The 24,427-nt window shown below is 36.3% G+C and overlaps 1 protein-coding gene across 2 annotated transcripts in view; it reads left to right on the top strand.

Moving 5' to 3' along the window:
- Suclg1 (succinate-CoA ligase GDP/ADP-forming subunit alpha) overlaps nucleotides 1-23,508 on the top strand; it is a 42,776-nt gene extending 19,268 nt beyond the window's left edge. For both annotated transcript variants that reach the window (XM_077791933.1, XM_077791934.1), the window contains 4 exons: nucleotides 1,062-1,145; nucleotides 2,919-3,070; nucleotides 21,452-21,640; nucleotides 23,260-23,508. In XM_077791933.1, the coding sequence (XP_077648059.1) occupies nucleotides 1,062-1,145; nucleotides 2,919-3,070; nucleotides 21,452-21,640; nucleotides 23,260-23,286 (452 nt within the window). In that variant the 3' untranslated portion in view covers nucleotides 23,287-23,508. The remainder of the gene's footprint in view (nucleotides 1-1,061; nucleotides 1,146-2,918; nucleotides 3,071-21,451; nucleotides 21,641-23,259) is intronic.
- Nucleotides 23,509-24,427: the final 919 nt, after the last annotated feature.

Below are 24,427 nucleotides of genomic sequence, written 5' to 3'. Positions count from 1 at the left end.
CTGTCAGGTACTGTCTAGCAGTGACCAAGATACTTGCATGCCTTTCTCTCATTCGACTGACTGATGCAAAGAATCTAAAGTTACGTATACCTAAATTTATAGTGGGAAAATGTGTATTTATCACCAGTCACACACTTTGTACCCCCCGAATATACAACAACAATGACACAACACTTTTCTTACAAATGTGAATATGCTGCATTGAATCTAAGGAAGCTTATGGTCATTATCATTTTTGTCTCAATCTGGCAATAATCTGCTTGGGCATCATAATGTTAGCAAAGGTCTTTTGAGTTCTTAAAAATGTGCTCCATAGCTAAAGTTTAAAAAAGGAAAACCGTAGACATGCTATAGTTATACTCCAGAGCCAATTCTCTGATCTTAGCCCATATAAAGTTTTGTGTTTTTTTTTTTAATTAAATTTAATATGTTCAACAATTGAAGTTATTTATTCATACTTTTCAACCTGTTCAAATTAGAGATACACCTATTATGTATCTTTTGTTCTAATGTATTGTACAGATTGTGGCATGGGGATAAGTTACCTTTGCAGAAACTCAGTCATGCATTATGAACTATAAGAGAAGACCATTGTATAAAGGAAATTTCGGATAAAGGAGACTTGATGAATTTAGAGGGATATTGCTTATGTATTATTGGAAAACTCTTCAGAAAATAGTGTGGGGAAGGTAGATAGCCTTGCTGAATATGACTCATCCTGGTTTCGATGGTTTAATGGTTGGGGTTCCTGAAGTCAATCTATTATGTTCTACCATCCAAAGCAGAATTCTGTCTGCCAAGTTCATATTGATATTATTATCTCCTTCATAAAGATTCTCAGAAGATTATCTTGCATTGCTTTTTAATCATAAAATAACCTTAATAATGTATTTTATTCATCTAATTTTAATAACTTCCCTTTTCTTCTCACTGTGTCATTTGAAGGAATTGATTTGGATGGCAAATCATGGGATGAATTCAGAATATATTTAATGTAGTTTACCACATAATAATCTATTACATAAATGCAATCTAATATCTTTGAATTCTTTTACTTTAAGGTATTGTGTCCAGATCTGGCACCTTGACTTATGAAGCAGTTCACCAAACAACACAAGTTGGATTGGGGCAATCTTTGTGTGTTGGTGAGAGATTTTTGCTAAAATCATTTTATTGGAATGTAGTCTCTTTATTGAATGAGTAGAGTAATAATTATTTATTTATTTATGAGGTTTTAATATCATTTTATTAAAAAGATATAATCTTAAGTTTAATTTGCCTAAATGTGAAACTCTTCTGTATTTTTTCAAGTTTCCTAGTCCGAGATTTGATTTTTAGGTTGCAAACAACCATCCTTTGATGTGTGGCTCCTGGGGAGAGCTTTTCTCCCTGAAAATGTCACTATTTTGCAACTGTGAAGAAATGGTTCCTTATATTAGAACTTTTGTTATTATTGTAATTATTTTCAGTGCTTTGTAGTTGTGAAATTCTTTGCCATTCATTGTTTTGTTCCTAAGGCAACCCTCTGAGGTACCTCTCAGCTAAAAGTTGGTTATAGTCTTTAGGGGCATAAAGTCAAGGTTGGGGAGGGCTGAGTTAGCCCTAAGTCATCTCTTTTTGCCACACCACAATGTCTCCCACTTCAAAAAATAAAAATGCTTACAAGTTTTACATTTTAGAATAATTTTAGTCTTTTTAGCCACAAGCCAAGCCAGTTTCTCATTTTTATAATATTTCTTCAAAGCCTTAGAATATCTTTTTTTTTTTTAAAGAGAGAGAGAGAGAGAATTTTTTAATATTTATTTTTTAGTTTTCGGTTGACCCAACATCTTTATTTTATTATTATTATTTTTTATGTGGTGCTGAGGATCCCAGCGCCACGCGCATGCCAGGCGAGTGCATTACCGCTTGAGCCACATCCCTAGCCTATTAGAATATCTTTCAGAAATATCTTTTATGTAATAAAATATTATAAAACATAGCTCTGGAGTATTTTTGTTACTCTCTGAATCCATAAATTCAAATTGAAGACATTAAAGCACGATCTTTGACACAGGATAATTTAATGTGATGTGTAGAACAACAATAGATTTGGAAATAGATTTGCCAGTTCCATCTTCTCCAGCTTCAGTTTTTTAATTTGTAAATGTAGGATAATAAGACCTATCTTACAGAAAGCTTGGAGGAGGAATTAGCAAATACCAGGTGTAAAGTATGCTAAATAAAGTATATGGTTTGACACAATGGTTGGCACCTAATAAATGCTAGTTTCCTTCTTCAACTTCATTTTTCAGAGACACAAGTGTGCTCTTAATGAGTTTATAATTAAAAAAAAATGGCACCCAGTCTATTGGGAACACTTACTTTAATCCTTTCAAAGTGCTCATTCTTAAATGTCATGTATAGGCTATCTCATCACTTACTCTGAATCTAAAGAAAAGAGGGTCAGGATACCCTGTGCTCTGTCACTCATGACACTTGTGCCTTTAAACTTGTAAGTGGAAATACTGGAGTTTGTTTTATCAGTTAGTTCCTCTGAGGAAAGGAATTTACTAAATATTTAATCTCTTCTTATGGTGAAACATCAGCTTATAGCACAAAGCCACATTTTCTAAAATGATCATTCTAAAGAGTCTGTAATAACTTTGTGCTAGAGAAGAAGCTTATATGAAAGAGCTAAAACAAAAAGAGGGTTGTTTTTGTGCAGACCAGGAACCAACATCCATTTACATTTGCATAATATTAACAAACAGAAATAAGTGTAGCATTTTGTGATTTTTGAATATTAAATGCAAAAGTGATGATACATTTTAAAAGATCCAAGAGAAAGAAAATCAGTTGAAACAATATTCCTTACCTGAATTTCATAATTTATCCTTAAATTTTCAATTGATGTTGATATTCTTTGATTGTCCCAGGTATTGGAGGTGATCCCTTTAATGGAACTAATTTTATTGACTGCCTTGAAATCTTTCTGAATGATTCAACCACAGAAGGCATCATATTGATTGGTGAAATTGGTGGTGATGCAGAAGAAAATGCTGCAGAGTTTTTGAAGCAAAATAATTCAGTAAGTTTAAATTTTTAAGAATATAGCTCTTTGCTCTGAATAATATCAGAGTTTTGTTTTAGAAATTAGTTTTATTTTTTCAAAGATGAGTTTTTCAAGACAACATGAAAGATAACAATTTTTCTGAGTAGGGCTTTCTCTACTGGACTCCTCTTTCTGGGTTGATTCGCTTTCTTTTCCCACAGTGCCTGATTTGTTTCCCTACTCTGAATCCTCCTTCCCAGGTATCACCTCTCACTTTGTGGTTGGTAAGTTGTCCTCTTGCTGCAGAGAACATTCAGACCATCATCCTGAGGCCCCACTTGATCTGCGCGATGTAAATTTTCAACTGTGTTTGATGTTCTTTCTCCAGGTTGTAGGGAAATAAATGTACTTTCTCTTTCTCAAGGCTAACCCTTCCAAGGTCTTCTCATTTATGCCCTTCTACAGGATCTTGCCTCCTTCTAGTTTCAATCTTTTCTTGTAGAATGGCACTTTCCTTAAAAGATCATGTAGAAAAGCTTTTTCTATCCATGTCCTCTGAAACCTTTCCTTAAAAAAACCTGTCTTAGAATTAAATGTGTGAAGGGGTAAATTTGGAGTTGTATCATAATTTCATTTAACTGAAGGGAAGAATTATAATTAAGCTCCTTTCCTAGGGTGAAGTGGGTGGTTGGGAAGAGGCTTAGTTATGACTGAGGCAGTTCCCTTCCCACATTCCCCACTCATTAACTGTACTCTGGCCATTGTTGTGTCTCAGAGCTGTGGAAAAACATGCAAATGATTTTGAGAGTTTCTCTGGTACTGATGAGTGAGTGAGTGAAAAAGCATTTTCAGAAGACTAGACAAGAGACTGGATATAATTTTCTCTTAATGCTTGTGAAAAAAATTAAGGAGTGAATAAATTAAATGTCATGGGGAAAAAATGAATACTAGATTGTTAAAGGAACCAGTATTGTCACCTACAGGCCCATATACAAAAAACAGTGCACATTTATTTAAGGAATTTTCAAGGGCTATTTTGAAGTATACTTGATTTTCTTTTGTCATGGTTTTAAGCCCTAATTGAAATATAAGATACGACTCAACCTTCCACACATTTCTGGATCTTTTTCCTAACTTGTTATTCTCTACCTAATCCCCAGAGATCTGGCTTCTGTCATAGAAGTGATGTGATCTTGAGAATGTTTCTTAACCTTGCTGTCTTAGTTTTCATGCATTAGTACAAGCCTTCTAGAATTTTTTTAAGGGTTGTGAAATTTAAATGACTCAATAACATATAGCAAAGTAGTGCCAGGTACATAATATGCCCATTTATTGGCTGTTTACTGTTACTTAATCTCCTTCCTCTCCTGACAGTTTTTTGCAGAAGTCTCCAGTGGCTTCCATTCATTCTTCATCCTGTCCATTAAGTCCTCTTGTTTTTTTCTCCTAGTTTTCCTCCCTTGGAACTATTTTATGTGTCTGTTCATTAGATGTGAATGATTATCTTGCATAATTAACCTTGTATTTTATACAATTTCCATGGCAGAAACCTCAGAACCATCTTTTATTTCTCTTTACTCCCATTTCTACCAGTGGCTAAGCTGTGTATTAGTGGTACGTCTAGAGTTAGAATTCCATCTATAGTTATTTCCTCTGTTCTGGTTTGGGTCTGCGTCTTATCTTACTTGTTCTTCTTTGACTCTTCTCTGTCTATATTTTTTTCAATTTTTAATTTTTTAAAAATATTTTGGTACTGGATTGAACCCAGGGGTGCTTAACATCCACAGCTCTTTATATTTCTTATTTTGAGACAGGGTCTTGATAAGTTGCTGAGGCTGGCTTTGAACTGTAGTCTTCCTTGCTTATCCTCCCAATTGCTGGGATTATAGGTGTGCGCCACCATGCCTAGCCATTTTTTTTTTCCTCCTTTGTCCCTCGATCTATACCCAAAGAACTTAAAAACAGCTACAGGGACACAGTCATATCATTGTTTATAGCAGCACAATTCACAATAGCTGAACTGTGGAACCAACCTAGATGGCCTTCAGTAGATGAATGGATAAAGAAAAATGTGATCTGTATATTCATAATGGAATATTACTCAGCAATAAAAGAGAATAAAATCATGGCATTTGCAGGTAAATGGATGGAGTTGGAGAATATAATGCTAAGTGAAGTTAGCCAATCCCCAAAAACCAAATGCTGAATGTTTTCTCTGTTATAAGGAGGCTGATTCATAGTGGGGTTGGGAGGAGGAGTATGGGAGGATTAGTCGAACTCTAGATAGGGCAAAGGGGTGGGAGGGGAAGGGAAGGAGCATGGGGGTAGAAAAAGATGGTGGAACAAGAATGGACATCATTACCCTAAGTACATGTATGAAGATACGAATGGTGTGAGTATACTTTGTGTACAACCAGAGATATGAAAAATTGTGCTCTACATGTGTAATATGAATTGTAATGTATTCTACTGTCATATATAGCAAATTAGAATAAAAATTTTTAAAAGATTTTTTAGTGTATTATAATTATACATAATAATGGAATTCATTATGCCATATTCATATAAGCACATTAACATAATTTGCTCACTCTCCTTCTTTAGTACCTTTCCTTTCTCTCCCCTCTTCCCTTCTCTCCTCCCTTTGCATCCCCTTTTTCTATTCTACTGAACTTTCTTCTATTACTATCATTATGTTAATTAGTACATTATCATTTTATATATAAGCAGGATTAATTATGGCATATTTGTACATGTATATAGCATAATTTGGTAGATTTTGTTTCCCAGTTTTTCCTCATGCCCTCCTCTAGATCTCCTTCCTCTACTCTATTGGTCTCCCTTCTGTTTTTATGAGATCCCTGCTTTCTTTATCTATCACCCCAATCCATTTGGCTTCTGATTTCTGCATATGAAATGGTTAGACCTTTAACTCTCTGGGTCTGACATATTATATTCAATATGATATTTTCCAATTCCGTCCATTTACCAGAAAATCACATAATTTTATTCTTCTTTATATCCATTGTATATGTATACCACAATTTCTTTATCTGTTAATTTATTGACAGGCACCTAGGCTGGTTCCATAACATGGCTCTTGTGAATTGTGTTTCTATAAATACTGATATGCTTGTATCACTATAGAATACTGATTTTAGTTCTTTTGGATAAATACCAAGGAATGGGATAGCTGGGTCATATGATGGTTCCATTCCTATTCTTTTTAGAAATCTCCATATTGCTTTCCAAAGTAGTTATACTAGTTGCAGTCCCATCAACAGTTTATAAATATGCCTTTTCCCTCACATCCTCACCAGCAGTTATTCTTAATGATTGTCATTCTAGTGGGAGTGAGATGGATCTCAACATAGTTTTGGTTTGCACTTCCTTGATTGCTAGTAATGTTAAACTTTTTTTTTTTTTTTTTATAAATTTGTTGGCCATTTGTATTTCTTCTTTTGAGAAATGTCTGTTTAGTTCATTTGCTCATTTATTTATTGGATTATTAATTTGTGGGGGGTAAGTTTATTGAATGCTTTATAAATTCTGAATATATAAGGGAAGAATAGCTGGAAAAGGTTTTCTCCCATGCTGTAAGCTTTCTCTTTGCCTTGTCATTTCCTGCTGTGTTTTTAATTGGATTCCATTCCACTTTTTGATTCTTGTTTTGGTTCCTTAGGATTGAGGAATCTTATTAAGGAAGTTGGTGTCTGTGCCAATATATTGGAGTATTGATCCTAGGTTTTCTTCTAGCACTTACAGTATTTCTGATCTAATTTCTAGGTCTTTGATAAACTTTGGGTGAGAGATAGCGACCTAGTTTTATTCTTCTACATATGGATATTCAGTTTTCTCAGCACCATTTGTTAAAAGGCTATCTTTTCTCCAATGCATGTTTTTGGTACTTTTGTCAAGGTTCTATGTATTTATGTGGAATTTGTCTCTGTGTCTTCTATTCTATTGGTCTTCATGTCTGTTCTTATGCCAATACTGTGTTGTTTTTGTTGTTATAGCTTTGTAGAATAATTTGTTTTTTTCTATAGTAGTATTTGAGATCAGGTAATGTAATTTCTCCAGGATTGCTCTTTTTGCTCAGGATTGCTTTGACTACTCTAGGTCTTTGATTCTTTCATATGAATTTTAGGACTTTTTTCTAGGTCTGCAAAGAATGTCATTGGTATTTTAATGGAGTTAATATTAAATCTGTAGATTGCTTTTAGTATTATAGCCATTTTGACAATGTTAATTCTGTATATCCAGAATCATTGGGGTCTTTCCATCTTCTAAAGTCTTCAATTTTCTCTTCTGAGTTTTATAATTTTCATTGTAAAGTTCTTTCACCTCCTCAGATTTTTTTTTTGAGGCTATTGAGAATGAAATTATTTTTCCTAATTATTTTCTCAGCAGATTTATTATGAGAGTGTGGGAGAAACTATTGATTTTTGTATGTTGATTTTATTCTACTTTGCTGAATTTATCAGATCTAAGAGTCTTTTGGTGGAGGTTTTTTTTAGATCTTCTAGATACAAGATCATGTCATCAGCAGACAAGGGTAGTTTGTTCAACCCCAGGGCTGCAAATGTCCCAAGCATACTGTTAACTAATTCAAAAGAAAGAACTTGGAGGATTCAATGGAGAGGATTTGGACATTTTATTGCTCACTCTCTGGTGGTAGGCCAGGATACAATGGAGGGCCTCACCACACCTACAAGCAGGGGGAATGTATAGAAAAGGTTGCATACCCACTGCTCAAGTAGATTTCTTCAGATATTAATGAGTACATTCTTTTACTTTACAACAAAGTCCCTCTGCTTTGATCCTTACCTAAAGATTGGAAACAAGAAAAGTACCAGCTTCCACTCTCCATTTCCTTCTTTATTATACATTCTTTAGAACTTTATCTTATTGCAAGCTTTCCTAGGCACAGATTAATATTTAACCCAATACTTTCCTATTCATATCCCCACTTTTGAGGGGCTGTCAGGGAGGGATCAAGTGGAAATTATTATCACTCAGATATAAGATTCTCATATTTCTATGCAGAGATCACCAGCAGATGAGTAAATGACTTGTGGAGTCCTTTTAATTCTATTCCACAGGTACTACAGTAGTTGCTGGACATACAGAAATGAGTGAGAACAGTGTTCCTGTCTTCAGGGAATTTATTGTTTAATATGAGAATACATTGGAAGTATGTCACAGCCACTGTATTGAATATAATAATAGACATATGTAAAAAGCACATCAGGGTCACTGAAGAGATGATCATCTCTAAGATCTTCTTTTAGATCATTAATTGTTTTAATAATTCATTTTCTCTGGAATTTCATTCTCTTCAATGTCTGTGTTCCTTTGTTGGGGGATTATAAATTTGGGCAGGAGACTTGTTTTCCTGTTTCTTTGTGTGAGATGGGATTCCTCTTCCTCTTACACAAGGAGTTCCTTTTATGAGCAGTTGTCTCTTTTGTAATAAGTTCTGTGCTGTCTGTATATCTTAGCTTTAACACATAGGCCTAGAGTATTCCAAGCGTTAATTTCAACCTTCGATGCTTCTAATTAGCTATTGCAGACCTGCTGATTTAATTTACTCTTGGAGAACTGCTTCAACACTATGGATTCCTCTGAGCCACCTGTGTTTTTGCTATAGGAGTGGGTGTCCACGAGTGGATTTTAAGAGTCCCCTAGGCCATTTTCTCTGAGGGGCTAGTCATTGATTTGAGGTTTTTATCTCCCCTATTCTACACATTAAAGTATTATTGAAGCTTGAGCAGGATTAGTTTGTATGTGGGCAAAATGCACTGTGTCTCAGCTGGGTTGTGGGTGTAGTTCAGAGCAGTGCCTCCACACTAGGAATTTGTAGTATCCCAGTAGATTACCAGCACCTCTTTTAAAAATGAGAAACAAACAACAGCAATTCACAGCACTAAAATACACCCACAGTGCCTAGTATGACATCTACAAAACAAATTACCACAAAAAGAGGAATAGTGAGGTCAGCAGTTAACAACATCAACAATAATAAATAGCCATGAGTAAGATCTAACCTTAAAGTTAGCAGTAGGTGTCAACAACACTATCCACATAATAATAACTGTAATAACATGAATGATAAGGGAAGGAATTATACAAATTATAAAAGTTGACAAAATTACAATTCAAAAAAATGACATAGGGAAGAAAAAAGAAAATTCAGAATATTTAAAATGTGAACAGAGATGAAGCAGAAGAAAGGTATCAAGTGATACTTATAAAGAAGAAGAAAAATAAGTGAAAGAAATAGAATAGAGAAAGAACAAGAGAGTTTGGCTGTTAGAGAAAGAGTAATGAGAAAAACAAAATTAAACCCAAACAAACAAAAATTTCTAATCCTCAAAAGACAAAGCAAAATACAAATCATAAAGAAGAGAGGAAAAAAGTGGAAAAAACCAGAAGACAATTATGTGTATATTCACAAACAAAACAACACAGCACGAACAAGAAAAAAAAGGAAGAGGAAGAAGGAGAAAAGGAAAAAAAAAGAACTGAAAGAATTTTCTCCACTGAAGTGATCAAAACTGTCAACAAGGATGAATATTCACTGCCTATGCCAGACTGCCCTTCTTTGTATTTCTTTTTGTACTGTGGTGACTACATATCCCTTAGAGAGAGCAAGTGTTGAGGGTTATTAACCTCTTTTAATATTGCTTACCAAGCTGCCAGCTAGAGTGTCCTAGAACTCAAGCATCTAAAACAGCTCTCAGCTTCCCTTTCTCACCAGTATAAGGTAGTACAGAAGGGAAGTACTGTCAATTGAAGTTTGGTACTTATAGATTGATATACTCCCAGGTTGGGGCTGATGCAGCTTTTTTTTTTTTTTTAATAGAGCTGGTATATTTATTCCCATATTATTTTATTGATCCATTATAGTTGTACATAATGATGGGATTTGTTGTTACATATTCATACAAGAGCACAATATAACAATGTAACTTGCTCAATATCATGCCCCACTATTTCCCCTTTCTCTCCCCTTCTCCCTCCCCCTGGTCCCTTTCCTTTACCTATCTCCCTTTCATTTTCATAAATCACTCTCCACACACATCCTTTTGTTTTCCTTTTTCTTCTCTAGCTTTCACATATGAGAGAAAACACAATGCTTGACCTTATGAGTTGGACTTTTTTTTGCTTAATATAATGTTTTCAGATTCCATCCATTTTCCTACAAATGGAAAAATTTAATCTTTTTTTGTGACTGAATAAAACTCTATTGTGTACATTACCACATTTTCTTTATCCATTCATCTATTGAAGGACACCTAAGCTGGTTCCGTAGTTCAGCTATTATGAACTGTGCTGCTATAAACATGGGTATGCATGTGTCACTGTAGTATGATTACTTTAATTCTTTAGAATAAATATGGAGGAGTGATATAGCTGGGTCTTACAGTTTCCATTCCTAGTCTTTTGAGGAAACTTTATATTAATTTCCACAGTGGTTGTACTAATCTGCAATCCCAACAACAGTGTAAAAGTGTTTCTTTTTCTCTATAACCTTTCCAGCATTTATTATTGGAAGAGAAATCCATCTCAACAGATGCATAAAACCCAGCACAGAAGTATAAGAAATATGATGCAAAGTTCTAAATGGAAAGTTTCAGTGCCTGGGAATTAAGCTTTGATTGAAACTTCAGAACTTTGTCAGATGGTATCTGTTCCAGAGATGTTAGGTCAACACACCCTAGCTCTGAGAAGATGTGAACATCTGGATCTCAGGCCTTCTGAGAATTGGGGAGTAGGATGACCAACCTTGCACAGGTTTCACACATTTCACTACCCATGTATGTGGCCTTCCCAAGCTCAGTTCCCAATTGTAGTTACACTCACCTGTTTAGTTTCAGGATCCTCTCAGCTTTTCCTGTGAGCTGCCAGACTCAACGGGAAAACAAGCCCCCTCATATTCCTAACCTGATTTTTCGTAGGCATAAGGCATTCTGCCTGTTTCAGTCACACTCTGCTAGGCACACCCTAGGCTATGCAGTATGAGAAATTGCCATGACAGTATGACAGTATTTGCTATGATCTTCTGGGCTCCCACAGCAGCAAGCTGCAGTGTGGCTTCTTTAAGATGACTCCCTGTCTCAGCTCTCTATTTGCCAGTTGAAAAACAGGGAGCACTTTTCAAATACCAGCTTGCTGTGCAGCCTCTGATTCACCTAAGTTCAAACTGGTTTTTCTTCTACACGTTTTCCCTTGGCAGATTTGTCTGCTGTGTCTTTCTCTCCCTGTTTGTGTTGCATTTCTTTGCAGTGAACTGGCACTGGCACCACTGCTGCCATTGGGTTCACTCGAATGTACTCTTTCTGGTTTTCTTTTTGTAGCACTTGCATTTCTGGGTCTTTTTTTTTTTTTTTTATGTGTCAAAAATCCAATATATTTATTTTGAAGGAAGATAAACATTCAGTCTCATACAGTTCCCAAATACATGCTTTGAGATGCTGTGAATGTGTATTTGTCACAAAAGTCAGTCTTTCTATATTTCTGGAGCCAACTGGCAAACAACATACTTTGAATTTCTAAATGCACAAAAGGTGCCATTTTAAGATTTGACATTTTATTAAGAGAATAATAATAATAAATAATGCCATATAAATGTTTGCCTGCTAATTTTTATGTAATTTAATAATTATATTACCTTTGATTGTTAACCATGAACATAAAAGACTTGACTCTACAGATGATCAACCAATCACGTAGTCTGGTCTCTGAGTTTTAAAAATAAAGATAATTACCAGTACATTGACATATGCATCATAGTTGTACATTTCTTTGTTGTAAAAAAATTCAAATGAATAATGTGTTATTGGTGGTTGGTAGAATACTTTTCCTTTACTATGCTTTATTTTATCTCAGACCATTTTATTAATGCTTTGTGTGTGTGTCTATGCATTTTATTTTATTTTATTTTATTTTTTTATTGGTCGTTCATAACATTACATAGTTCTTAATACATCATATTACACGGTTTGATTCACGTGGATTATGAACTCCCCCTTTTACCCCGTATACAAATTGCTGTATCACATCAGTTTCCCTTCCATTGATTGACATATTGCCTTTCTAGTGTCTGATGTATTCTGATGTCTGTCCTATTCTCTACTATCCCCCCTCCCCTCCCCTCCCCTCCCCTTTTCTCTCTCTACCCCTTCTACTGTAAATCATTTCTTCCATTTGTATTATCTTGTCTTACCCCTCCTTTCCTCTTGTATGACATTTTGTATATCCCTGAGGATCGCCTTCCATTTCCATGCAATTTCCCTTCTCACTCCCTTTCCCTCCCACCTCTCATCCCTGTTTAATGTAAATCTTCTTCTCAATCTCTTCGTCCCTACCCTGTCCTTGTTTACTCCCCTTATATCAAAGGAGTCATTTGGTATTTGTTTTTTAAAGATTGACTAGCTTCACTTAGCATAATCTGCTCTAATGCCATCCATTTCCCTCCAAATTCTATGATTTTGTCATTTTTTAATGCAGAATAATACTCCATAGTATATAAATGCCACATTTTTTTTATCCATTCATCTATTGAAGGGCATCTAGGCTGGTTCCACAGTCTTGCTATCGTGAATTGAGCTGCTATGAACATCGATGTAGCAGTGTCCCTGTAGCATGCTCTTGTTAGGGCTTTAGGGAATAGACCGAGAAGGGGAATAGCTGGGTCGAATGGTGGTTCCATTCCCAGCTTTCCGAGAAATCTCCATACTGCTTTCCAAATTGGCTGCACCAATTTGCAGTCCCACCAGCAATGAACAAGAGTGCCCTTTTCCCCGCATCCTCTCCAGCACTTATTGTTGTTTGACTTCCTAATGGCTGCCAGTCTTACTGGAGTGAGATGGTATCTTAGGGTAGTTTTGATTTGCATTTCTCTGACTGCTAGCGATGGTGAGCATTTTTTCATGTACTTGTTGATTGATTGTATGTCCTCCTCTGAGAAGTGTCTGTTCAGGTCCTTGGCCCATTTATTGATTGGGTTATTTGTTATCTTATTGTCTAATTTTTTGAGTTCTTTGTATATTCTGGTTATTAGGGCTCTATCTGAAGTGTGTGGAGTAAAGATTTGTTCCCAGGATGTAGGCTCCCTGTTTATCTCTCTTATTGTTTCTTTTGCTGAGAAAAAACTTTTTAGTTTGAGTAAGTCCCATTTGTTGATTCTATTTGTTAACTCTAGCGCTATGGGTGTCCTATTGAGGAATTTGGAGCCCGATCCCACAGCGTGTAGATCATAACCAACTTTTTCTTCTATCAGATGCCATGTCTCTGATTTAATATCAAGCTCCTTTATCCATTTTGAGTTAACTTTTGTGCACGGCGAGAGATAGGGATTCAGATTCATTTTGGTGCAAATGGATTTCCAGTTTTCCCAGCACCATTTGTTGAAGATGCTATCCTTCCTCCATTGCATGCTTTTAGCCCCTTTATCAAAAATAAGATAGTTGTAGTTTTGTGGATTGGTTACTGTGTCCTCTATTCTGTACCATTGGTCCACCCGCCTGTTTGGTACCAGTACCATGCTGTTTTTGTTACTATTGCTCTGTAGTATAGTTTGAGGTCTGGTATCGCTATACCGCCTGATTCACACTTCCTGCTTAGTATTGTTTTTGCTATTCTGGGTCTTTTATTATTCCATATGAATTTCATGATTCTTTTATCTATTTCTACAAGAAATGCTGTTGGGATTTTGATTGGCATTGCATTGAACTCATATAGGACTTTTGGTAATATCGCCATTTTGATGATGTTAGTTCTGCCCATCCATGAGCAGGGTATATTTTTCCATCTTCTAAGGTCTTCTTCTATGTCTTTCTTTAGGGTTCTGTAATTTTCATTGTATAAATCTTTCACCTCTTTTGTTAGGTTGATTCCCAAGTATTTTATTTTTTGGGGGGATATTGTGAATGGAGTAGTTGTCCTCATTTCCGTTTCAGAGGATTTGTCGCTCATATACAGGAATGCCTTTGATTTATGCGTGTTGATCTTATATCCTGCCACTTTGCTGAATTCATTTATTAGCTCTAATAGCTTCTTTGTGGACCCTTTTGGGTCTGCTAGGTATAGAATCATATCATCTGCAAATAGTGATAATTTAAGTTCTTCTTTTCCTATTTTTATGCCTTTAATTTCTTTAGTCTGCCTAATTGCTCTGGCCAGTGTTTCGAGGACTATGTTGAACAGAAGTGGTGAGAGAGGGCATCCCTGTCTTGTACCAGATCTTAGAGGGAATGCCTTCAATTTTTCTCCATTCAGAATGATGCTGGCCTGTGGTTTATCATAGATTGCTTTTACAATGTTGAGGTATGATCCAGTTATCCCTAATTTTTCTAGAGTTTTGAACATAAAGGGATGCTGTACTTTGTCGAATGCTTTTTCTGCATCTATTGAGATGATCATATGGTTCTTATTTTTAAGTCTATTGATGTGGTGGATAACATTTATTGATTTCCGTATATTGAACCAACCTTGCATACTAGGGATGAATCCTACTTGATCATGGTGTATAATTTTTTTGATATGTATTTGAATCCGATTCGCCAGAATTTTATTGAGGATTTTTGCATCAAGGTTCATTAGAGATATTGGTCTGTAGTTTTCTTTCTTTGAAGAGTCTTTGTCTGGTTTCGGAATCAGGGTGATGTTGGCCTCGTAGAATGAATTTGGAAGTTCTCCCTCTTTTTCTATTTCCTGAAATAGCTTGAAAAGTATTGGTGTTAGTTCCTCTTTAAAGGTTTTGTAAAACTCTGCTGTATACCCATCCGGTCCTGGGCTTTTCTTAGTTGGTAGTTTTGATGGTTTCTTCTATTTCCTCTATTGTTATTGGTCTGTTTAGGTTGTCTATATCCTCCTGGCTCAATCTGGGCAGATCATAAGACTCAAGGAATTTATCTATGCCTTCACTATCTTCTATTTTATTGGAGTATAAGGATTCAAAGTACTTTCTTATTATCTTCTGTATTTCTGAAGTGTCTGTTGTGATATTGCCTTTTTCATCCCGTATGCTAGTAATTTGGGTTCTCTCTCTTCTTCTCTTCGTTAGCATGGCCAAGGGTCTGTCAATTTTATTTATTTTTTCAAAGAACCAGCTTTTAGTTTTGTCAATTTTTTCAATTGTTTCTTTTGTTTCAATTTCATTAATTTCAGCTCTGATTTTAATTATTTCTTGCCTTCTACTTCTTTTGCTGTTGTTTTGCTCTTCTTTTTCTAGGATTTTGAGATGAAGTATGAGATCATTTATTTGTTGGTTTTTTCTTTTTTTGAGGAATGAACTCCAAGCAATGAATTTTCCTCTTAGAACTGCTTTCAATGTGTCCCATAGATTCAGATATGTTGTGTCTGTGTTTTCATTTAACTCTAGGAATTTTTTAATTTCCTCCTTGATGTCTTCTAAAACCCATTGATCATTCAGCAACCTATTGTTCATTCTCCAGGTGATGCTTGATTTTTCCTTTCTTCTTTTATCATTGATTTTCAGTTTCATTCCATTATGATCAGACAAGATGCATGGTATTATCTCTACCTCTTTGTATTGTCTAAGAGTTGCCCTGTGACATAGTATATGGTCTATTTTTGAGAAGGTTCCATGTGCTGCTGAGAAAAAAGTGTAGCAACTTGATGTTGGGTGGTATAGTCTATATATGTCAATTAAGTCTAGGTTGTTAATTGTGTTATTGAGTTCTATAGTTTCCTTATTTAACTTTTGTTTGGAAGATCTGTCCAGTGGTGAGAGAGGTGTGTTGAAGTCTCCCATGATTATTGTATGGTGGTCTATTAGACTCTTGAACTTGAGAAGAGTTTGCTTGATAAACACGGCTGCACCATTATTTGGGGCATATATATTTATGATTGTTATGTCTTGTTGGTGTATGGTTCCCTTGAGCAGTATGAAGTGTCCTTCTTTATCCCTTTTGATTAGCTTTGGCTTGAAATCTATTTTATTAGATATGAGTATGGACACTCCTGCTTGTTTCCGTGGTCCATATGAGTGATATGATTTTTCCCAACCTTTCACCTTCAGTCTATGTACATCTTTTCCTATCAAATGTGTCTCCTGTAGACAGCATATTGTTGGGTCTTGTTTTGTGATCCATTCTACTAGCCTGTGTCTCTTAATTGGTGAGTTTAAGCCATTAACATTTAGGGTTATTATTGAGATATGGTTTGTTCTTCTATCCATATTTGTTTATTGATGTTACTAAACCTGATTTGTTATCCTCTTTGACTACTTTCCCCCCTTTACTGTCCTACCTCCCATTGTTGGTTATCAATGTTATTTTCCATTTCCTCTTCCTGTAATGTTTTGCCAAGGATTTTTTGAAGAGATGGTTTTCTAGCTGCGAATTCTTTTAACTTTTGTTTATCGTGGAAGGTTTTAATTTCATCTTCTAATCTGAAGCTTAATTTCGCCGGATACACGATTCTTGGTTGGAATCCATTTTCTTTAAGCGTTTGAAATATGTTATTCCAGGATCTTCTAGCTTTTAGAGTCTGTGTTGAGAGATCAGCTGTTATCCTGATTGGTTTACCCCTAAATGTAATCTGCTTCCTTTCCCTTGTAGCTTTTAAAATTCTCTCCTTATTCTGTATGTTGGACATCTTCATTATAATGTGTCTAGGTGTGGATCTCTTATGATTTTGCACATTCGGCATCCTGTAGGCTTCTAGGATTTGGGATTCTGTCTCATTCTTCAAGTCTGGGAAGTTTTCTTGTATTATTTCACTGAATAGATTGCTTAATCCTTTGGTTTGGAGCTCTGTGCCTTCCTGTATCCCAATGACTCTTAAGTTTGGTCTTTTGATATTATCCCATAGCTCTTGAATGTTCTGCTCATGGTTTCTTAGTAGACTTGCTGAGCTATCTATGTTCTTTTCAAGTTGAAATACTCTGTCTTCATTGTCTGATGTTCTGTTTTCTAAGTGATCAACTCTGCTGGTAGTATTCTCAATTGAGTTTTTAAGTTGGTTTATTGTTTCCTGCATCTCTAGTATTTCTATTTGTTTGTTTTTTATTACCTCTATCTCCCTGTGAAATTGATCTTTTACTTCCTGGATTTGTTTGTCAATATGATCTTTCATTGTCTGATTTTGCTGTCTCATGTCTTCCTTGAGACTCCAGATCATCTGAAGCATGTATGTCCTGAGCTCTCTATCTGACATTCCATCTGTTGCAGCTATTACCTCTTCTAAAGTTGAGTTGACCTGCATTGCCTGTGGTCCTTTCTTTCCTTGTCGTTTCATACTGCTGGCGTTTCTTTCTGCTTGGTGAAATTGTTGTGTCTTTGATATTTTCCCCCTCTATTTAATTATATTGCTCTTGTATAGTTGAAAAATCACCCTTTCAGGGCAGGTAGTGGCTGTGATCCTCCTCCAATTAGTGTGATACTGGGGAGGAGAGATATTAGAAGGGGAGGGAAGAAGTCACTAAAGAGAATGAGTGTAGGCAGGTAGAATTCAAGGAAGGTGGAATAGGAAAATTGAAAGAAGTGAGAAGACAAAAGAAAAAAAAAACAGTGAAAAGAAAGAAAGAAGAAACGAAAAAAAATAAAAATTTAAAACCAAAAAAAAAAAAGAGAAAAGAAAAAATTTTTTTAATGATAGTAAAAAAATGGAAATTAAAGTTTAAAAAATAATAGTAATACTAATAAAATAAAAAGAATTAAAAAAAATTGAAACTATTAATAGGAACGTTAAAGAACAACAACTACATCAACAACAAAAAGTGAAAATAAAATAAAAAAAAATACTAATAATAATCATTAATAAAAAAAAATTATAATAATAATAAATGCAGTCATATAGCTCGATTAACTTCTCATCCAGTTGGTGGAGCTATGCCCACTGGGCCAGGCTTCTCTTCTTGATAGGTGGGAACCAATCACTGTGCCTCAGCTCTTCTTCCCAGACTGTGTGGGTCTCTAATCCTGAGTGCCTAGGGCCTTCTCTTGTGGTTCCTCAAGCCAGGCCCCGCTCACCTGTGACACTCACCACAATACTGACTACACGCCAGGTCTGCTGCTCCTGGGAGCCCTGTTTTCATGGGTGCCTGGGCACACCCTTTCTGTTTGCCTCCCTCAGACCCTAAGTTTGTAGGGCTTGGGGCTGAGGGCCCCCAGCGAATTTGTTTGCCCTCAGGTAGCAGCAACTCCCCTGATAGCTGGTGCAAGGGACCTGTTGTCAGCACTGGTGATAGCAATAGCTGGGATTTCTGCGCAGCTAGTCCTGCGTCACTCCTGATTCCCTGGGTCTGGCTGTGGTGCTCAGTTGGCTTTTACCTCTTTGAGTTCAGGCGGGCCGACTAGTTATTTCAGCGGGATCATTACTGTTGAGTCACATGAAGCAGGCGAACCTGAGCTAGAATGCAGCCAATTCGGCCTCGGTGTGTTCTGAGAAGGCTAGACCGTTCTCCCGGGGTCCACTTCAGCTCAACCGTGCCTAGTGGTCCTGAGCAAACAGTATTTTGACAGTTTACTTCTCCCTATGCCCGTGCAGCTGAAGGGGTTAGAGACTTGATCTCTCCGCGTCCGCCGCCATGTTGGATCATTTAGATTTTAAATTGTCACTCATCTTATCAGCTGTTCCATTTTACTCGGCAGCTCACTCTAGCGGTTAAGAGTCTGTTCTAAGGTGCTCCGCGGAAAGCGGTTGTGGCAGCGGCGGTGGCTGCAGGGGGCGGCAAAGCTGTGGCCTTCGGGACCCCCGTGGAGGGGGTGCGGGCTGGGGGAGGGGAGGCAGCGCCTCGGGGCCCGCGCGGGCCGGGTACTGGGCACGCGAGAGAGCGGGTGGGGTGGGGGAAAGAGATTGAGATCTAGATTTAGGGAGTGAGCGTGGGAGGAGAGATGGCGGGGGAGAAGCGAAGCGGAGAGGCGGAGAGGGGAGTGAGAAGGGGCCCAGGGAGCCCGGCAGCTCGGGGGCTGCAGCCTTACTGCTCGCGCTGAAGTCGTGGCGGATTCACTCCATCTAGGCCCTTTTCTTGACACGGTGCTGAATCCTTGTCGACAGATCTCCTTTATTGATCTTTACTTCTTCTTTTAAGAAGCAGCAACATACGCTGCGGTGGCGGTGGCGTGGCGGTGGCGCGGAGTACAGAGCGGCTTACTCATTCCCCGCCGCCATCTTCCGTGATAATTCGCATTTCTGGGTCTTTATCCTTCTCTATCCATTATTGAATTTCAGTGAGTTTCTTCATCACCCACCTTCCTGAGAAGTAGTACTTCCACTGCATAAATCTCAAGACAGAGTGACTGGATTATATGGGCTTCCTCTAATCCACCATCTTTGATCTCCCTAACTCTGCATCTGTGGAGTAGCTTAGAATTTAGGAAAAAAAAGCTAAATGTACTTGTTTTGTTTCATTTGATACATTTTTCTAAAAATAAAATAATAAATTAAAAAGTTTTAATTAAAAGAAGTTTTTGATGAAGCAATAAAAATTACTGGTTTTATTAAATCTTGGTCCTCATCAGTATTTTGTGACAAGATAGGAAAGAAGTTTTCTTGCAATTGAGCTGTGAACTAAACGAACTGCTTTAAGGAACACCAATTTTACTTGAAAAGATGACCAACAAACAAACTGGTTATTCAGACTTGGTTATTTGGCAGAAGTTTTCTCAAAAATAAACAAAGCAAACTTACCATACTATCAAACAACTGATAGTATTTGGGGGTACTGATAAAATTTGAATTTTCAAATGAATATTAAAATTTTGGAAAACTTCTACCTGCCATCATCAGGAAGTTTAGTAACTTCCCTTTACTGAAAAGGCTTTCCCAGTGAGATTGGTAGTGATACGATGGCTGTGATTTGTTGAAACTGAATAATGAAGTATGTCAGCATATAGGATATTTTTCCACCTGATGAATATGTAAACATATTTAATATCATTTCTTTAATTATATTGTAAGTTCAAAGCCCAGAAATTTTTACATTTTCATGCATTTTTTAATGCATGCTATAAAATTGTGTGAGTAGAAGAGTTATTCAAAATACAAGACAGACTAATAGATTTCAAAATAACAAAGGACAAAAAGTTCATTACTATGGTGTCAGATTCTAACATTGCATCTAACCTTTAAAAAATTGCCGTTTTAATAGAAGTGTGTAATATCAAAGAAGAATATCCACCATTATCTGTAAAGCAATTAAAATATTTCTCCCATTTTCAGCTGCATATCTGGGTGAGGCCAGATTTTCATCTAAAATAATTCAACTAAAATAACATTTATAACAGATTGAATGCAAAAGCAGTATCATTTGTCATTTATTAAACAGGAGTTCCAAAATTGTTGTTAAATGCCACTCTTCTCACAAGAATGTTTTTAATACCATTCTAAAAAGTTATTTTTTCAGATGAATTGAAATATACTTGTAAGTTTTGAGTGTTAATTTCTAAGATAGTAAGTATTATTACATGGCATCATTCGATGTAAAATTTAACCATATATTCATACATTGCTGTATGTCATTTCTTGGCTGATGAATATGAAAAACCTATTTAATATCATTTCTTTAATTATATTGTAAGTTCAAAGCCCAGAAATTCTTAAGTTTTCATGCATTTTTTAAACCTCAATCTAGTACAGTGATATATGCACAGAGGTGGCACATTAAAATGGATTTTTGTTGAATAAAACCAATCCTAATCTTCCTTCTTAGACACTATAGAATTTGAGTGGAAAGGGTTGTTGGCCACCAATCTAGTTTGGCCATTTTATTTCTGGATGAAGCAGCAGAGGTCTGGAGAAGTGATGTGTCTTATCCAAGGGCAATCCACTTTAGTCAATATGAAATTGAATCTTGAGTCCTAGGTCTTACCAGTGTATCCCCCCCACACTTTTTTTTTTTTACACATTTATTAAGCATTAACTAAAAAGAAATTGAGACATAAAATTCCATTAAAATAAGGCAAACCGATCTTGGGTCTTAGATCATTATTGTTATAAGTCATATAATAAATTTTCAGGTATGTTCCCGTGTTTTTCAAATGAAAGATTCATATATATATTTGTAAAACAGCTTATGGGGCTGGGGTTGTAGCTCAGTGGTAGAGCACTTGCCTTGCATGTGTGAGGCACTAGGTTTGATTCTCAGCACCACACATAAAATAAAGGTCCATAGACAACTAAAAATAATAATTTTTAAAAAACCAGCTTATGCCAGCGAAGCTGTTAATATTCAACAGATATAAAAATTTGATCAGGATTATTTTCCTGAGTTTGTTTGGAAAGTTGAGTCATCTTTAAGAAGCATATAGTGGTTTCAATTATAGTTCAGTATTTGTATTTGTTTTTTTTTTAGAATGAATGAGGGGCTTTTACCATTTGCCAACAGAGTCATGATTTTGATTAACTTATTCATTAAATTATTTACCATTATCACTTTCTCTGCAGGGTCCAAATGCCAAGCCTGTAGTGTCCTTCATTGCTGGTTTAACTGCTCCCCCGGGCAGGAGAATGGGTCACGCAGGAGCAATTATTGCTGGAGGAAAAGGTGGAGCTAAAGAGAAGATTGCTGCCCTTCAGAGTGCAGGAGTTGTAGTCAGCATGTCTCCTGCACAACTGGGCACCACCATTTACAAGGTGAGTACTGATAATGGCCCAAGTGCTCTGAAGTTATGGGACTTCTCAGTGTGGGACAACACTGGATGCCTGGAAATCATGGTCTTTTCTTCTGGGTCTTAATTTTTTATTTCATTCTAATTGCACTCTATTAATGTTGTTATCCCCTAAGTAAGAAACTTTCTCATTTAAAAATTGATCTTCTTTAAATATTGGGATATGCTGTTCTATAAACAATAAGATATGACATGCAAAAATGACATTTTGGAGGCCATGAGTGCCATGAATTCTTCATTCCCATGATTTTGGGAATGGAGAGAGTGTGTGTAGAAAACTGCCTTATGTTTCTTCTTCTTTTCCCCTGAAGGAGAGCCTTTAGGTTATAGTCACCTGACCCCATATTGTTTTATTGTTTCTGTTTCCAAGGAGAGGGGCTGAAGGCTGAGTAACAAGAAACTAAAACTATAAAGAGGGAGCTGGGGTGGAGGGAAGTCTAAAGAAGAGAGTGGGGAGACTCAGATTCTCATTTCTGGCCTTGATGTTCTGTGATGCCATGTCACTTATGGGTTGGAGGAATAACTTTTAAACCATTTTCTTTGCTTTTCCTTTTTAATACCATATTATGATTAAAATATTATAAATGATCTTTTGTTTTCCATAATCTCTATAGTGATTATTAGCTTGTTTCTTTGAGTGATCATTTAAGGCTTCTCTACCTTTGTTTTTGTCAGGACTATAGCTTTGACAAAAAAACAAAACCCCTATTTTTCAAGCATGGTGAAAACAAGAAAAATTGTTTTCCCAGAAGGGAACAATATTCAGATAGAGTTTAAAAATCCTGACTATATGTAATCTTCTTTGCTCTTGTCTTAGAGATAATTTTATGAACTACTTGTGTATTGAATTTTTTCATATCCTATCGTTTGGAATATAACACTATGTGCCATAGTGTTTGAAATCAGTCTGGGTGATTAATAAAGTGTGGGAAGAATTCTTTTTGAAAGTGGAGGAAAAGGAGAAAAATAAATGTTTAAATTCACATTGGAGATGTGTGTTACCATTTTGCTCCAGTAAGTGGCAGTAGGCATCCACACATTTTATCTGGTTCTATTTGTTACAATCTAGAAAAATGTAATTTTCAGTATTGTTTTCTTAAACAAAGTCTTCTTTAAGGTATTCTTCTGTTTTAAGTGTTTCTAATGTTTTTGACACTTTGTTCCAATTCTAACTGAATCTTTACTTAATTTTCTTCTGTGAGAAAGTAAGCAAATCTGTTTCCATAGCCTTAGTAAAAGACCTGTTGTGGCTTGGATAAACACAACAAAGTTTGTCCCCTCCTAATAATAACACTCCAGTGAAAAAATAAGTATTATTTATAGCCTCTCTCTAGCTTCTGAGTTGAGAGACATAAAGTTGAAGCTCTGCATATAGCTTAATTAGATTTAAGCTGACATAGACTGATTTGAAAGCTGTTATTTTTGTGTTAAGCACCCTCATTCTGGTATATTTTAATTCTTGTAATTTGGTTCTTCAAAGGATCTTAAAGATAATAGGTTTGAGAATCATTTTGACCATGAATATAATTTGGATCTTTTATGTTTTTATCTCCCCTCTCTCCTCCTTTTCTTCTGTTTCTGAAGGAATTTGAAAAGAGGAAGATGCTATGAAAGGAACAAAAACAAAAAGGTCCTAAAACTGTGGAATGAATCATGTAGACTTGTGAACCATCAGCAGTTTTCTTCTGTTGTCCACTGATTGTCAGCCTTTGTGCCTGGCCCTGGTCTTTCAGCATAACAGGAAGCCAAAGTTAAGTTTAGAATGTCCTAAATTGAGATATTTTCACCTATTGTGTAACAGAGATGGCCAATAAATCTACCATTTGATTTGAATATGATTTTGGAGACTTGTTATTATTCCACTGTGGCGCGGGCCAGGGAGGAGATGAGAGACAGTAGGAGAAATGCAATAACATATGTTTGTGTGTTTAAATGGGCCATGTAGAGAACATTGTAACTAAAACTTGAGAGAATAAGATTGCAATATATTCAGTATGACATTTGTCGAACTATCAATAGAATGACCTTAGGTCTCTTTTGAATTTATAGTTTTCTCATATGCATTTGTAGGTCTCCATCTTGCAGGGTAGTTCAGAGAGAGGTATATAAAGTCCCAGGCATGTAATAAGGCCACCATTACTGTCACCATGATTGTCTTCAGGATTATAGGCAGAAACCTATAATCATCTGTGTTTTAGTTTTTGCCTAGTTAGGAAACTTTACCTAGTTGAGAAACAAAGTGTCTTCACTAATGCCATGCTTTTCTGTGATTCTGCAGAAAGCCACCCCCTTCCCCTTCCAGAGGCTTTATTCTTTGTTTATGGTTTAGGACATTTCACTGCAAGAAAGCAGGCGAACTGTTAGCCTTCCTGCTTTGTGTTTAAAAGGGACAAGAAGCAATTCCAATGGATAATTGTCACTAAACAGACAGGGTGCCTGTCCATAGGAACATATGTTCTGGAGAGGGAGAGACACAAAATATTCTCAAATTATATAACTGCTCTGAAGAAAACAAACAAGAACTTAGGTATTAAGTTTCCTTAGAAACTTGAGGAAAGACTAACTGGGGAGCCTTCCTCGGGGAGAGGATCTGAGGGCTGTGAAGGCATCAGACATGGAAAAGGGAAGATGAACAACAGGTAAGGGGAACCAACCATCAGTACAAAGGCAGGGAAAGAAGAGCTCATTTTCAGGAGATGAAGAAACATCAGGTGTACTGGGAGGAGTTAGAGGAGGTTTGTGGGGTCTTGGG

The sequence above is a fragment of the Urocitellus parryii genome, chromosome 12 (assembly GCF_045843805.1).
Source record: "Urocitellus parryii isolate mUroPar1 chromosome 12, mUroPar1.hap1, whole genome shotgun sequence".
Taxonomy (NCBI): domain Eukaryota; kingdom Metazoa; phylum Chordata; class Mammalia; order Rodentia; family Sciuridae; genus Urocitellus; species Urocitellus parryii.
The sequence above is the reverse complement of the archived record's forward strand: the minus strand, read 5'-3'. Positions and strand labels throughout refer to the sequence as shown.